The sequence below is a fragment of the Herpailurus yagouaroundi genome, unplaced genomic scaffold, assembly GCF_014898765.1.
Source record: "Herpailurus yagouaroundi ecotype Mexico unplaced genomic scaffold, PumYag 28, whole genome shotgun sequence".
Lineage (NCBI taxonomy): Eukaryota > Metazoa > Chordata > Mammalia > Carnivora > Felidae > Herpailurus > Herpailurus yagouaroundi.
Window position 1 is genome coordinate 157,059,181 of NW_024412376.1, and position 16,467 is coordinate 157,075,647.

The window sequence follows — 16,467 nt, forward strand, 5'->3', positions numbered from 1 at the left end:
GAATGAACACCAACCACTGACTTGATGACCTCTTCAGTTCTTCGGTCGCCAAAATGCTAAAATTTCCCTTTTGGTACTTACCCTTTTGGACACAGTATTCCAGAATACAGAAACAGAGTTGTTGCTACAGTCTGTCCTCCGGTCTGGACAAGATTGATAGTTCATTTCTAAAAGACATAGTTTATAGAGAATAATTAAAGTAGGAAAGAAAGGGTATAATTAAAGTCCATTCCTCCCAGGCTGTTTGATCACCGTGGAGCCATTTTCCAATGGCATGGCTGCCAAGATGGAAGACGGACAATGGACTCCTCTCCCCCCACTTTGACTAAATGCCCCTGAATCCCTTCCAAGTCCTTACCTTACCCTCCAAATCCCAGACAGGAACACAATGACAAGGTTTGAGTCATCATTCTGGGAAACTGCAGCTGAAGTTCATCTGACAGAGACAAGCCCTCGGCATTATCCCCTCGTCCAGGACAAACTAGAGCTCACACTGGGCCCGCAGGAGCCACTCTTGCCAAATATCCCTCTGCCTCTTGCCAGCTCCCTTGTTGACAGCTTTCCTCCCCCTCCTGATGCAGTCTCCACATCCCCAGGCTCAGAGAGCCCCCGAGTCCGTCTATACTCACTCTTCCCCATGGAGACAGGCTCAGAAGTTGGTGAAATATAGCAGATACAGCGCACGAGCACATTGTTTCTGTGGTACCTCCCCCAAACGTATCTGCCTTAATGCACCAGCGTTTAAAAAAATTTTTTCAGGTATAATTGACATAAAATTGTAAGATATTTATAAATTTTTTAACGTTTATTCATTTTTGAGAGACAGAGACAGAGTGTGAGTGGGGGGGGGGGGGGAGAGAGAGAGAGAGAGAGAGAGAGAGACAAAATCCGAAGCAGGCTCTAGGCTCTGAGCTGTCAGCACAGAGCCTGACCAGGGCTCAGACTCACAAACCGTGAGATCATGAGCCAAGCTGAAGTGGGACGCTTGACCGACTGAGCCACCCAGGCGCCCCCTAAAATTATAAGCCATTGAAAGTGTACAATGTGAGGATCGTACATAGAGACATATACATAGAGACATTGTGTAAAGATTCCTCCATGTGGAGTTAATGTAACACATTCATCACCTCCCGCGTTTACCTTTGTGTGTGTGAGCTGTGTGTTCGAGAACATTTAACTTCTACTGTCTTAGCAAATTTCAATTAGATAATACAGTGTTAGCAACTCTAGTACATTAGAACCTCTGACCTTATTCACCTCATAACTGGAAGTCTGTACTCTCTTACCGACCTCTCCCTCATCCCACACCTCCTCCCAGCCCCTGGAAACCACTTTTCTCTCTGTTTCTAGGAGTTCGACTTTTTTTTTTTTTTTTTTGATTCCACATATAATTGATATCATGCAGTACTTGCCATGTGTCTGGTTTATTTCACTTTGCACAATGCCCTGAGATTTCTCCGTGTTGTTGCAAATGAGATTTCCTTTTTTATTTTTATTTTTTTATTTTTTTTTTCAACGTTTATTTATTTTTGGGACAGAGAGAGACAGAGCATGAACGGGGGAGGGGCAGAGAGAGAGGGAGATACAGAATCGGAAACAGGCTCCAGGCTCTGAGCCATCAGCCCAGAGCCCGACGCGGGGCTCGAACTCCCGGACCGCGAGATCGTGACCTGGCTGAAGTCGGACGCTTAACCGACTGCGCCACCCAGGCGCCCCGAGATTTCCTTTTTTAAAAAAGAGAATGAATAATATTCCCTTGTGTCTGTACGTGTGTATGTGTACATACTTCCTCTGTTTTATCCATTGCACTTGACGACACGCACAGTAATTGAGACTTAGGTCCCGAGGATAAAGAGACGAATCTGATAGAAGCCCTCCTTTCAGAGACCACATGATCTAATACAACCAAATCAATGGGAGAAACATCAACCTGGGTTGGAGGGGGTATGCAGCACCATTTGGGAAGGCTGGTGCTGCACTAGGTTTTGCAGGAAGAATAGGAGTCTTCGGCCAGACTAGACAGAAAGGTGCTCTAGGCAGAGAAGACACATGCAAAGACCCAACAGGTTTAGATTAGCACCACCAGAACAGACGGGTGAGGAGGGAATGATGGATGATAAGGCATAAGAAAGACAGAGCCCAGACCATGCTAAGGAACTTAGACTTTATCCTAGAGGTGAAATTGAGGTTTCAGGTCAAAGACACAAACCATCCCACTGCGGTGGCCACCTGGAGGCCAGCCCAGAGAGGTAAGGAGTGAGCAGTAAGAATCTTACAACAGTCCCACCAAGAAAGCAGGGTGCGTTCGAGTGCTGGACTCAGGCAGCAGAAACGGCGATAGAAAAGGCAAACACGTTGGTGACTGAGTGGATACGGGACAGGAGGGCAGAGTGAGAATGAGAGCAGAATCTGCAGCCGTCTGACTTCAATTCTGAATTATCGAGCAGGCAGGGCAGGTGCATGACGAGAGGCCCTGGAACTTTCTTCTGTCCCAAAAGTCAGGCACGGGGCAGCAGTTTCCTCTGTGGATATGTGTACAGCTGACCCTAGAGAAGCAGCCGTCTTTCTACCTCCTCCTGTGATGAGTTAAATTTTGTCCCCTCGAAAGATATGTTAAAGACTTAACCCCTCAGTACCTGGGAACGTGACCTTGTTTGGAAAAAGGGTCTTTGCTGATATAATCGGTTAAGATGAGGTCATTAGTGTGGGTGGGTCCTAGTCCAATAGGAGTGGTATCTCTTTTTTTTTTTTCTTTTTTTTAATGTTTATTTGTTTTTGAGATAGAGACAGAGTACGGGGGTGGGGGTGGGGGGCAGAAGCAGAGAGAGAGGGAGACACAGAATCCGAAGCAGGCTCCAGGCTCCGAGCAATCAGCACAGAGGCCAATGCAGGGCTCAGGCTCGTGAACCATGAGATCATGACCTGAGCCAAAGTCGGCATGCTGAACTGATTGAGTCACTCTGGTGCCCCGAGTGGTATCCTTTTTAGAAGGGGCAGTACATGCGTGGGGGTGCCTGTGTGGCTCACTTGGTTAAGCATCTGACTTTGGCTTATGTCATGATCTCATGGTTCCTGAGTTGAAGCCCTGCATTAGGCTCTGTGCTGCCAGCTCGGAGCCTGGAGCCTGCTTCGGATTCTGTGTCTCCCTCTCTCTCTGCCCCACCCCTAGCCGAGCTCGTGCGCCCACACTCTCCCTCTCTCTCTCTCTCTCTCTCTCTCTCTCAAGAATAAGCAATAAAGGGGGGGGGGGAGTATGCTTTAAAAACAAAATCACACAAATAAAAAAGGAAACATTTCCATGCATGGATGTAAATAATTACTAAATTATCATTCAAAATTAAATTTGAATCATCTCCCAACAGGGGCAAAAATGTTGATGATAATGGAACGAACACACATTTTGTACGGCTCTCCAAAGGTGCTACTGTTCATAGGTTTTCAAGAGCTCAAACTTTTTCGTCTTCACAATGACATCTGAGAAGTGCCCTGGGTTTTCACTTCCTCTTTCCACACACGGATGTCTCCCCCTTGCTACCTTCCATGATGCAAACATACCATTAAATAAAATTTTAAAGTCAAGAGTTAAAAGAAAGGAAGGAAGTTTTACAACAAAGTAAGAGAAATTAAATTAAGTACATTAAAAAAGCAGAATTTGCCATATTTCTGGGTGGAAAGACTCTGGATTAAAGACTGATTTTAAAATTACAAAAATAAAGATACTACATAAAAAATATGGAAGATTCCCCAATCTAGACAGAAGAAAATCTAACCTCAACTTGAAGCCCAGCCGCCAAATAGGAAAGGGTTGGCAGATTCACTGCCTTTCTGCACAGCAGAAGACAGAATACAAACAGCATTAAAAGAAAAATACAAACTGGCAAAAATAGGCTTTCCACCGGTATGCCAGAGAAGAGGTGAGATGACACACAGTTAAGACACAAGGGCTCCAGCCAGGAAACCTGGGTTCGCTCCCAGCCCTGCCACTTACCAACTCAGGGAATTAGTGCTCAGGGAGCACTTACTAATGGGAAAATCCTATAACAGCCCTCAGCCTCAAGCTTCTCATCTGTAAAATAGGATCATCACGGGACCTCCTGGGGCTGTAAGGAAGGACTCACTGAGTGGATACTCACATAGCATGTAGCACAAAGGCTGGGATTTTGTAAGTACCCAATAAGTACTAGCTACTACTATCAATTTATATAGAACTAACAAAAATAGTCAAGATATATGAACAGGCATCCAATAAAAATCATCAAGATATATGAACAGCCAGTTTATAAAAGAAATAGAAATATCTACCATGAAATATATAAACACGATTGGCCTCGCAACCAAAGAAGTGAAAAATAAGCCGAGGTATTATTTCTTTATCAAATTGGCAAGAGCATTTTCATAAGTGTGAACATCCAGTGTTGGCAAGGGTATGGGTGAATAAGTAATGTCACAGATTCTGATGAGAGTATAAATGGTGGCCTCCTTTTGAATGACAAATGTATCTGTTTCTACCACAGTGTATTTAGCACCGAAATCTCATTTGTAGAAACATATCTTTCCAAAGTGCTTCCACAAGCACGCAGCTGTACGTGAGCCCTGGGTGTGTGCCAGTGTGGGTGTGTGTAAGCATGTGAGTGTCTGTTGTGCACAGAAGCAACAGTTGCTAAGCAACAACATCTAAAAACAACCTAAATGTCCATCAACTGGAGATTGGGTTAAATAAATTATGGTACCATCCCCAGAGGAGATACATGAGGGCTTTTGAAAAAATATGGCTGTAATTTCTATCTACTAATTCTAAACGAATAAAGCAAAGTTGCAGATTGTGTATGCATACGTTTTAACACATGTGTTTATGTGAGCACGGGGCCACGTGTGAAAGGATTCTTACCGAACTGTTGACGACAGTCCCCTTCGGGAAATAACATGGAAATGGAGGACTGGAGAAGGTACAAGGTGACCTTCACTCTTTTTAAACACTTCTGTACTTGGCAAATAAGCATGCAGCCTTTTTATAATTGGAAATAATGTAAACCTGGGAAGAAGAAGCTACCATAATAAGTTTTTTTAAAACAGTCAAAAGCAATAAAAATAAGAACAAAATAATATAAATGGGGCATCTGGGTGGCTCAGTCATGTAAGGGTCGAACTTGGCTCAGGTCATGATCTTGTGCTCTGGTCTGTGAGTTCACGTCGGGCTCTGTGCCATCAGCTCGGAGCCCGGAGCCTGCTTCGGATCCTGTGTCTCCCTCTCTCTCTCTGCCCCTCCCCTGCTCGCCCTCTGTCTCTCTCTCTCCTTCCCTCTCTCTCCCAAAAATAAATAAACATTAAAAAAAAAAAAAGAATAAAACAACATAAAGTAAAAATATCCACCATATAAATAAAAAGAGAAAGAAAAACACAAAGAAGTGAAAACGGGCTCAATAGAGTTTTCTGGGTACAAAGCACCTCCCCACAGTGAGGCATTCTGGGTCTTTCTGGGCAAGATAAGGCGACCTCTGAACAATGACAGCAGAGCCATGCACTGGCCTGAGACGCAGAGGAGCCCATCCACCTGCTGCCGTGGCCATTCCGTGGAACAAGGGCTGTGGCCTGGCTCCCTCTCGGGCCTCAGCCTGCTCTGCCATTGTCTAGTCCCGAATAATGCCTTCACAGAGAGCAAACACCTCCAGTTCAGAAGCAGGCTACCCCTGCTCTCAGAGTGGGCAGATCAGGGAGCACAGACGGGCCCAACCTCGCAAATCAGTTCTTTTCTAGAATGCTGAGTTGATCTAAGGAACGCTGTTTTACGGGAACCTGAATGATCGCTAAGTGTGTAGATGGCATCAGGGCAGGTACCTGTGGCTCCTCCCACCACACCGACGCCCCTGGCAGAGCCCAGGGCTCCTTCGCCCTGCACTCCCTGCAATACCAAACAGCCCAGACCCTCACCAGGAGAGCCTGGGTCTCCACACCACCTGAGGCCGTCCGCCATGTAGCCCAGCAGTGTGTTCTCCAGGGTGAAGAACTCCCGCTGGACCCATGCGTATTCGTGCACCAGCTCATTTGTTTTGCTCCAAAGGAGGGTCTAGGAAAGAAAAACACAACCTGTTATGGAGAGCAATTCAGTGAGTCAAAAAACAAAAACAAAAACAAAACCCACATCTTCTTAAATGAGAGAAAAATAGAAAAGACCAGAGTAAAACCCCTAGAGTAAAAGTGAGTGTTGCTGAGTGCATCACTGTGTTCTGTGTCCATGGATGGAGGCTGTGTGCGTGTGTGTGTGTGTGTGTGTGCGTTTTCTAGGTCACATTATTATTTTTGGTGGCAGTGAAAAAAAGTCTGAAAGCCACGGATGAGAATCTTACAATAAACACAGAACTAGAGCACATCTGGAGGAGACATTAGGAAATTCCTAAAGTCATCTGCAAAACAATCGTGTCTACGTGCTATTTTCTGGGAGAAGTGCTCTTGGGTTCTTAAAGGGCTCCAGGACCCTGTTTCCTTCCCCAAATCTTTCCTATTCCCACAAAGAAAAAGGAGAGAAAGGAAAGAACAAATACGGTAAATTTTTTTAGGGTCCCTTGTAAAGGTCAAATACCAGAACAATCTTCAGCCCATGGATCTATTCCTTTTTTTTTTTTTAGTTTTAAATTAATTTTTTTTACTTTTTACTTTTTTTTTTTTTTTTTAATTTACATCCGAGTTAGTTAGCATACAGTGCAACAATGATTTCAGGAGTAGATTCCTTAATGCCCTTAACACATTCAGCCCCTCCCCCCTCCCACAACCCCTCCAGTAACACTCTATTTGTTCTCCATATTTAAGAATCTCTTAATGCTTTTGTCTCCCTCCTTGTTTCTCTATTCTTTTTGCTTCCCTTCCCTTATGTTCATCTGTTTTGTATCTTAAAGTCCTCATATGAGTGAAGTGCTATGATATTTGTCTTTCTCTGACTAATTTCACTTAGCATCACACCCTCCAGTTCCATCCACATAGTTGCAAATGGCACCTTCTTTTTTATTTTTAAGTTTATCTCTTTATTTTGTGAGGGGGTGAGAGGCAGAGAGAGAGAGAGAGGGAGAGAGAGAGAGAGAGAGAGAGAGAGAGAATCACAAGCAGACTCCACACTGTCAGCACAGAACCCAACTCGGGCTCTATCTCATGGATCATGCAATCATGACCTGAGCCAAAATCCAGAGTCCGAGGCTCAACCTACTGAGCCACCCAGGTGCCCCTCTACTCCTTCCGGATAGGAGGGCGTGGTTTGAAGCGTGGGCCCCAGAGGCACGTGCCCTGTGAAACCAGCGTCACTACTTACAGCTGCCTGACCCTGGGCAGCCAGAGCATCACTAAGCCTCACTTTCCGCATCTGTAAAATGGTATCGATAGTGACTGTAAGGAACCCGAGATGTGAGATGAAATGAGACAATTGCAAATAAAAAGTGCTTAGTCCCGGGTCTGTTGCCGAGTTAGGGATCCTTGGGGTTATTTGCCAAGCAGCTCTTCTGTACGGGGCCCCGTGTCGGTGCACCTGGCTGGTTCTCTGGAATAACCCTAGCTCTCCACCGAGTGGATGAGAGGCTATAATCGGTGCCTGGCTCGGAGGCTACACAAAGATGATTTGGGGTGCACTGAATTTTCACCTTAAATGCTGACTTGAGGAAAGATGTACGCCATTCCACACTTGTTCCAGTACAGTCTATGTATAAACCCCAGGCCCCTCTGGCTCCAAATCCCAGGCTACCAACATTTCAACTGGTCACTTTCAAGGCCACCAAACGTGAGCAGTCACTGACCGCCTAACCTCACCAAGTCTCAGTATTCTCACCAGTAAAATGGGAGGTGTTGACTCTTGTTTATTCTGCAGGGTGGCTATGAATTATCATCATCATCATCAGAGGTCAAGGGAGAGTTTCGCAGTTATATAAAGTTGGGTCCTTTTTGTTTGGGTTGGTTGGGTTTCCCATAGGTTTGCTTTGCCTGATTTTTGGTCACGTCTCCTTCCTCTTTCCCTGTCCCTGGTTCTCTCTTAATTTTCTTCCTCAGATGTCCCAAATCCAGATGATATCCAGGTGCCGCAAAATCTCCACAGACGCCATCTCGGCCAACCACGCATACACCCTAACCTCCAGATTTTTCTCCTCCCTCATCCTGGCCAAAATTTGGTCCTGTAGTCTCTTCCTTTGGCTTTTATCCTGTTTTGTTTTGTTGGTTTTTTTTTTAATGTTTATTTATTTTTGAGAGAGACAGAGACAGAATGTGAGCAGGGCAGAGGCAGAGAGAAAGGGAGACAGAATCCGGAGCAGGCTCCAGGCTCTGAGCAAGCTGTCAGCACAGAGCCCGACGCAGGGCTCGAACTCACAAACCGCGAGATCGTGACCTGAGCCAAAGTTGGACGCTTAACCAACTGAGCCACCCAGGCACCCCCTGTTTTTTGTTTTGTTTTGTTTTTTGTTTTGTTTTTTTTTTTCAGTTTATTTATTTTGAGATAAAGAGCGCACGCACAAGTAAGGAGCAGAGAGAGAGAGGAAGTGAGAGAATCCCAAGCTGACAGCACAGAGCCTGATGCGGGGCTCAAGCTCATGAACCCTGAGATCACGACCTGAGCTGAGATCGAGAGTTGGATGTTTAACTGACTGAGCCACCCAGGCACCCTTTTTTATCCTCAGTTTTAAAAATCAATAATTCGGGGTGCCTCAGTCAGTTGGCTGACTGGGTGGCTCAGTCAGTTAAGCATCTGACTTTGAGTCATCATCTCACAGTTCATGAGTCTGGGCCCCACATCAGGGGCTGTCAGCACAGAGCCCACCTCAGATCCTCTGTACCCCCCCCCCCGGCCCTCCCCTGCTGGTTCTCTAAATAAATAAATAAATAAATAAATAAATAAATAAACTTTGAAAAAAATCATTAACTCTATCCCGTTACCTTGTCACAAGGCACAGTCTGATTCGTCAGTTCCATCAGTGGCTGATAGTCCTGTTCCGTGCTGCTGCAAGGATCCTTAGAAAGAAACGCATTTGTGAATGCCTTCCCTATCTTTTGGCAATCTTTATGTCTGTGAGATAAAACACGGAAAACAAAACAAAACATGAAAGGTGAGGTGTTGAACATAATTACCTGGGTGCGTGTCATCTACGAAGCACGGGCTGCATGCCTAGAACTTCACGCACATCCGGGCAGCATTTTTTAAGAGATGACGGTTATCCTCCCCACCCTGCAACGTCCCTGCCTCTCCCAGAGCTGCTTCTCCGGTTAGAGACACAGATAGTAATCAAACAAGCAAATAAGTTAACAAAATCAGTACGGACTATTCCAAGTATTCAGAAAATCAAGGGGGCGGAGAGGGGGGCAGGGGGACAGCAGAATACAATGACCAGGTTAGGGAGGCTGGTCAGGACAGGTGTCCCTGAGAGATCATTTAAGCTAAGACTGAATGATGAGAAGGAGAACATTCCAGACAGAGGCTACTACAAGGACAAAGGCCCTGAAGCACACAGCATAGCTGCCACGGAAAGGAATAAGGAAAAGAGTGGTAAGAAATCAGGTCAGAAAAATAATCAGGCGGTAGATCACTTAGGTCTTTTGGACCAGAGAACGGATTTCAAATTTTACTCTAATTACTGGCAAGCCATTGGATCATTTTAAGCATGAGAGTGGTCTCATCTGACTTTTTTTTTTTTTTTTTTTTTTGAGCCACCACTAGAAAATTCTGAGCTGGCCCTAAAGATAGAAGTCTCTGAAATAGAATTCAGACTCCTCGTCCCCTCTAGACAGCCCCCAACCATGAGGAGGCAGGGGGGTGGGGAAGAGCGGAGGGAGGAGGGATGGGGGCAGAGAGGGGCTAAGAAGACAGTAGCTGGAATCCCTTGTGTTCCTGTTAGCAGGTGCACAGAAACCCATCATTTCCTCGGGACGAAGAGGTGGGTTTCCCCTGGGAGCGCTCAGGTATCACGATCGGGATAAACCCTAACCTTTGAGGGCTTAAATAAAACACATGGTAAATCCTTTCGGAACACTGCCCAGTACAGAATAAAGGTTCACTCAACATCAGCAGTAATATTTCCTGTCTTTCTTTTCGGGCCCCTTGCTCAGACCTTGCTGGCTGTGAGCAGTCATCTGCAGCCCATAGAGGCAGGCGTGGCCCATGTAACTCCTGGGCCAACTTAGGAATGGGGCTCATCCTCGCAGGGCCCGGAAGGGCACACAGAGTTAGTAGGTCCTGCACCTGGGAGGGTGAGAACACCCGGCCCCTTGGGGTCAGATTAGGGTGCAAACCCAACCCGGAGGGTAACAGTACTGCCCATCCCCTTGTCCGCAGGCAATATGATTGTCTGCTTGATCTTCCACTCGTAGTGAGAATCAGCCTGTAAAATGTAATGGCTCTGATATGCAAAAGCCACAGTACAGGATTCCAGATCAGTCATCCGGTAGCTGGGTGGGCTGAGGCAATAATCATAATAATGATTTCGTAGCAGTAGCAGTAATAAACAATAACAACAAAAGGTAGCATTTATTGGGGGCTTAATATATGTTGCACATACATATCTCATCTAATCTCCTATCATTTCTCTGAGCAAATGTATCAGTATTTGATTCAACTTAGTAAGACCTAAAACTGCAGGGACGCAACAGAGAATTTTATTTCTTGCTCATATCTCAAGCTCAAGGCCAGTCTCTGGGATTTCTACGACATTGCACATATCAGAGACGCATCTGCTCAGTCCGAAACGACTACTTCGGTTCCAGCCATCATGACTACATTCCAGCCAACAGGAAAGATTAAGGAAAAGAAAGAGGAAGAGAAAGAAGGAAGAGGAGGGAAAAGCAGCAGTGGGCACGGGGGCTGCTTCTTAAGGACAGGCTCTTAGAAGATGTTCTATTTGCTGTCATCTCATTTGCTAAGATGTTATCACAGGCCGCACCTAGCTGCAAAGGAAGGTGAGAAGCGCAATCTTTCACCTTGACGGCCATTGCAGACCTAAAATCACTACTTCGGTTCTAGAGAAGAAAGGGCCTTGGTCACAGGGAGATCCTACCGTTGTCCCATTTTACTGATGAGGAAACTCGAAGGCTGCAAAGTTATAGAACCGGTCGGAGGTCACCGGATGAGTGAGTGGGAAAGCCGGGACAGGTCCCAAGTCTGTGTGACCCTGAAGGTCAGGCTCCCACCACCCTACGACAGCATCGCCTTGGAAGGCCGGCTAGAAAAGCGCTCCAGCCTCAGTTTCCCCATCTGTGAAAGGGAGGTAATATCACTTCACTCATGGGAGCTTCGAGAGAATTCGATGAGCTCACACACAACACCTGCAGGCTTCATGGAGGGCTCCTTCGAGCCGAGATCCCTCTACTCCCCAGTCTGCGCAGGACATTTCAACTGCCTCATGGCTTGCCTTCCAAAGCTGGGCCAGGAAACCATTATCCATCTGGCTTCCTCCATACACTGCACATTTCAAAGAAAACAGGTTATTGCATTATGTACTTCGATGTCAATCAAAATGTATGGGGCACCATCATGGCAAGTTTAGAGAAAAAGTGTTTGGTGGCTATGTCACTTTGGGGGATCATGTTTTACTTCCATTAATTTAATTCAGCGGCCTTCTCAAAAATGTCCTGTTCCGGATTCCAACTCCCTCATACAATTCTTCTACCAACATCTGCAGAACTTGAGGCAGACAAAGGCTGGAGGGGGAGAGATGTCTCCCTGAGATGAAGAGCAAGAGAATTTTCCACTACAAAAAAAAAAAAAAAATCTGGCAGGAAAGAGAAATGAACGTGCACCGAGAACCCACTGTTTACCAGATGTTTTTATGAACATGTTATGTAATCACCAAAGACTTGATGGAGCCTCCGGGAGAACTCACGAACCTCTAAAATTATTTTTATGTTTCTTAGGTATGTAGACCCCCAGCTCAGGAGACACTACCTTCTGGGCTCAAGGATCCCCAGGTTGATAATAATTTAACGGAGCTCCTTGTCTAGAAGGAGCAGAGTTCTAGAACATAAACTGAAACAGACGTGAGAAGAGTTTATGATTTAACTGCCTTCCCTTTCTCTGTCTCAGAGATCACAGCCTCCTTGTGTCCACAACTGACAGAAAATGAGGAGGAGCAATCAGAAGTCTGGGGTCAAGCTTTATGAAGCTACTTTTTTTTTTTTAATGTGTTATTTCTTTATTTTGAGAGATAGAGAGAACACAAGCGCAGGGAGGCGCAGAGAGAGAGGGAGGGAGAAAATCCCAAGCAGGGTCCGAGTCTCAGCACGGATCCCAATGTGGGGCTCGATCTCACGACCTTGAGATCATGACCTGAGCTGAAATCAAGAGTCAGATGCTTAAGTGACTGAGCCCCCCAGGAGCCCCTGAAGTTTCTTTTTATCCTTAAACTCAAAAGTAAACATTGCACCCTGGATGTGCCAGTCACCATTTTGATCGGCATAAATACATATATAGAATTAAAAAGGCATTGGGATGGCACTGTAGGGAGGTGTCTGCAGTACTCATTTATAGATGTCAATGCAGAAAGGAGCCTCAAGTTCATTAGTGTGGCTTCTTTGCAAGAATCCCCCGTGTTCATGTTTGTTCCCCTGGGTAGAGCACCGTTCCATCAGATCAAATGACAGCCAAGCCAAGCTGCTCCGAGTAAATTGGCCGGTTATAAGAAACAGATGGCCTCAGGAACGTCTGTGTCCAACAGAGATGGAGGTGCGCATCTGACTGAAGAGGCGGCATGGGGGGGCCCCTGGGTGGCTCAGTCTGTTGAGCGGCTGACTTCACCTCAGGTCACGATCTCACTGCTCATGGGTTCGAGCCCCACGTCGGGCTCCGCGCTCACAGATTGAAGCCTGGAGGCGGCTTCAGGTTCTGTCTCCGTCTCTCTGCCCCTCCCCTGCTGACATTCTGTCCATCTCTCTCTCTCAAATATAAGATAAAAACAACATAAAAAAATTGAAGAAGCAGCATGGAAGGAATAAGAGCCATTTCTGGAAATTGCTTTTTTTTTTTTTTTTTTTTTTTTTTTTGCATTAAAAATGGCTCTCCATTCCAAAATGGTGCTACTTCCAGGCAGACCTGCTGCCTGGGATAGAGACTGTGAGCCCCAGGGCTATTCCCAAGAGCTGTCTGTGCCCGGATCAGACTGTGGGAAGTCATCGGGTCCTGTGGCTCTCAGCTCTGGCCACACTTGACCATCACCCGAGAGCTTCGGAAAAGACCGACTCCAGGCCAACCAAGTCAGAATGGCAAAGGTGGAAAGAGTAGAACTGAGAATTTTTCAGAAGCCTCCCCTTCCCCCTTCCTCCCAGGGGAACTGCACTGCCACTTTCTATCTCAGTGAATTTGACTACTGTGGGTACCTGTCTTTCCATCACTGGCTGATTTCACTTAGCGCAATGTCCTCACAGCTTACCCGTGTTGTAGCAGGTGTCAGAATCCCCTGCCCTTTCAAAGGCTCAACAACATCCACTGTAGGCTTACACCTCATTCTGGGTATCCGTTTACCCACCGTGGACACTTGGGCTGCTTCATCACCCACTCTTTCCTTCCACAAATACTTCCCGGGGTCCTACCGAGAGCCTCCCACCAGGCACAGAGCTATCCTCAAGGCACTCAGATGATGGTTGAGGGCAGAGAAAGACCAGAACTAATTACAATCAAAGCACCGGTGACTTTTGCCCAAGGCACTAAAACTTGAAAACACAATAAATAGTGGAACATTTTCTAATTCTCTACTACAGAGGATAGGCACGGGATTTAAAACCACACAACAAAAACAAAAACTCCTTGATTAGATGTTAAGCAGTCTTCTTTTTTGAAAATGATGTTTCTTTGTGGGCTCCCCTGTTGTTGTGGCTTGCAAAATCTATCTATATTTGTAACCGCCCGGGGTTTCTATGAGCCCCCTTTCTGGCTTCGCTGCCTTTGATGGGTTCCAGAGATTAGAGATGTGTAGCCAACAGAAGGGAATGGCGTCAAAAGGTGTCTCTGCTCAGTGGAAAACAAAGCAGCCTTTGAACAACGTATTTCTGCAGAGCTTGGAATCACTTGGGGGATGTTTATTTTATGGTAAGTGATGAAAGGAGACCTCACCTTCTAGAAAACAGGAAAAAGATGCACACCAAACTGGTAATTGGGGTTGCCTCTTGGAAGAAAAATAAAGGCAAATTTCCACTTTCACCTCATATTTTTCTGTATTGTTGGTTTACAATAAAAATGGATTATCCAAGGGGTGCCTGGGTGGCTCAGTCGGTTGAGCGACCGACTTCGGCTCAGGTCGTGATCTCGCAGTTTGCGAGGCCGGGCCCTGCGTCGGGCTCTGTGCTGACAGCTCAGAGCCTGAAGCCTGCTTCGGATTCTGTGTCTCCCTCTCTCTCTGCCACTCCCCCTCTCAGGCTCTGTCCCTCTCTGTCTCAGAAATAAATAAACATTAAAAGAAAAAAATTTAACAATGGATTATCCAAGCCAGCCAAAAAGGGGGGAAGGGGAGTTCAATTTTTTTAAATGAAGATATAGCAAAATCACAACCAATTTTTTAAAACTGAAAGAAAAAGAAACCACGGCAATCAAACCATGTTTGTTTGTTTGCTTGTTTGTTTTTTGAGAGAGAGAAATAGAGAGCAAGCGGGGAAGGGGCAGAGAGAGAGGGAGACAGACATCCCAAGCAGGCTCCGCGCTGTCAGCACAGAGCCGGATGAAGGGCTCAAACCCACAAACCGTGAGATCATGACATGAGCAGAAGTCAAGAGTCAGACGCTCAATCAACTGAGCCACCCAGGTGCCCCTCAAACCATGTTTTAAAATAGTTATACCTGGTGAGGAGTATAAGGTTGCCTTGTAATCATCCCATCTTATACTTTGACTTTTCCTACAATAAACATATATTACAATAGCGATCATAACAAAACTTTTATCTTCTTTTAGAGTAGCCTGAACAATTAGACCAAACACTTGAGAATCTTGGGAAGCTTAGGACTTGGGTTTAAAGAAAACATACCACCTTAGGAATTCCTGTATCCAGCAGAGACAGAAGGGGATCTCTACTCCATCACCACCCATCATTTCTGTGCCCTCCCTCACGTCTGCTAGCTACAAAGTGTCTTTTCTATCCCTCATCCTGTTAAAAACAATAGCATGTAATCAGGCAAGATGCCCTGGCCCCACCACTCAAGGCCCAGTGATGTGATATATGAGGAGGGGTAGGGGTTAGGGCCACAGACTTTCTCCAGTGGAACTGTCTCCCCTTTAAAGACTTTCTTGCATCCTCAAGCAAGACTGGGTTGTCAAATCACTCCTCATCACAGATCATACTCAGAGTCAGACTTGATGAATCATATCAAGGAGACAAGTCATTGAGAGGCTCAGTCAAAGGAAGGGAGGGAGGGATGCCACGTCCTATATCGCCCCTGGTGTCCTGCCTGCCTTCCTGCATGAGACACATGCTTTCTGGCCCAGAATCATGGATAACACCATGAAGTGAGCTTTTGGGTTCTGTAGGGTTCGTTACACAACGAGAAGGATTAAAAGGATGCAATATCTCCATTTTATTACCCAGAGAGTTCCACTGCTTACATGACTTTCCAGGGAATCACGCCTCACAGATGATGAATCAATTTTCTCTAAGTCATCTTTAACCAAGGACGTCCTGTTAAGGGGATTCACGACATAGGCCGCTTCGTTCTAGCAAGTGGCGTTAGTCTATCTACCTGGAGGTCCAGTTGACCAGACCATTAGCCCACTCGCTTGCCTTCTTTCTTCCCCTCAGGATCATCCCTTCTTCCAAAATTAAGTCAAGCCATCACAGCCCAGCTGCTGTAGTTCCTTCCTCCTGGGGACCCAGAGAGAACAAGGTTATATATGGAGATGTTGGCGATGAAAAAGAGAATTGCGTTGGCCTGGTGTTCTCCTGTTGAACATAATTCAAGGGCACCTGACATCAAACATCTCTGTGACCCTGAGACTGTGATGTCAACAGACAATATCCACAACACACACACACATATGCACACACACACACAGACCAAATACCCTTGTATCGTAGTAAATATCAGTGACTGCTCCCTCTTTACCAGTGACAGCTTTGGCTTTGCTTCATGCTTGCAGACTGGCAGACCCTGTCACAGAATGACCCCCTTGCCCTGTGCTCCCTGGCAGCATCCAGGCAAAGCCAGCCTCTTTCCCCCAAAAGTTCATAAAAGAAGCCCCAATCCTATCAATCCTTTCTAACATGCTCACACTGAACCCTCCCCTGCCCCAGGGGCCCTCGTACTAGGGCTCACTCTTGGAAAGAGAGATGAAGCCCATCTTGTTCAACTGCCCTGTGTTCCTGGTGGTCTTGGGCTGAGGGACAATGACAGTAACCTCTAATCTTGAGAAGGATATTCAAGAATCAGAGGGCCTGTGAATACCAGCATGCCTTAATCAGTGTTTATGCTTGGCAGAAGCTCCAAAAGCAGCTTCTGGAAGACTCGATTTGTTAGTAAGAAAGTCTGCAGGCT

The 16,467-nt window shown here is 46.0% G+C and overlaps 1 protein-coding gene across 2 annotated transcripts in view; it reads right to left on the reverse strand.

Moving 5' to 3' along the window:
• CD38 (CD38 molecule) overlaps positions 1-16,467 on the reverse strand; it is a 57,254-nt gene that overhangs the window by 9,334 nt on the left and 31,453 nt on the right. For both annotated transcript variants that reach the window (XM_040487526.1, XM_040487531.1), the window contains exons 2-4: positions 8,905-9,034; positions 5,929-6,064; positions 82-167 (exon numbers count right to left, since the gene is read on the reverse strand). In XM_040487526.1, the coding sequence (XP_040343460.1) occupies positions 82-167; positions 5,929-6,064; positions 8,905-9,034 (352 nt within the window). The remainder of the gene's footprint in view (positions 1-81; positions 168-5,928; positions 6,065-8,904; positions 9,035-16,467) is intronic.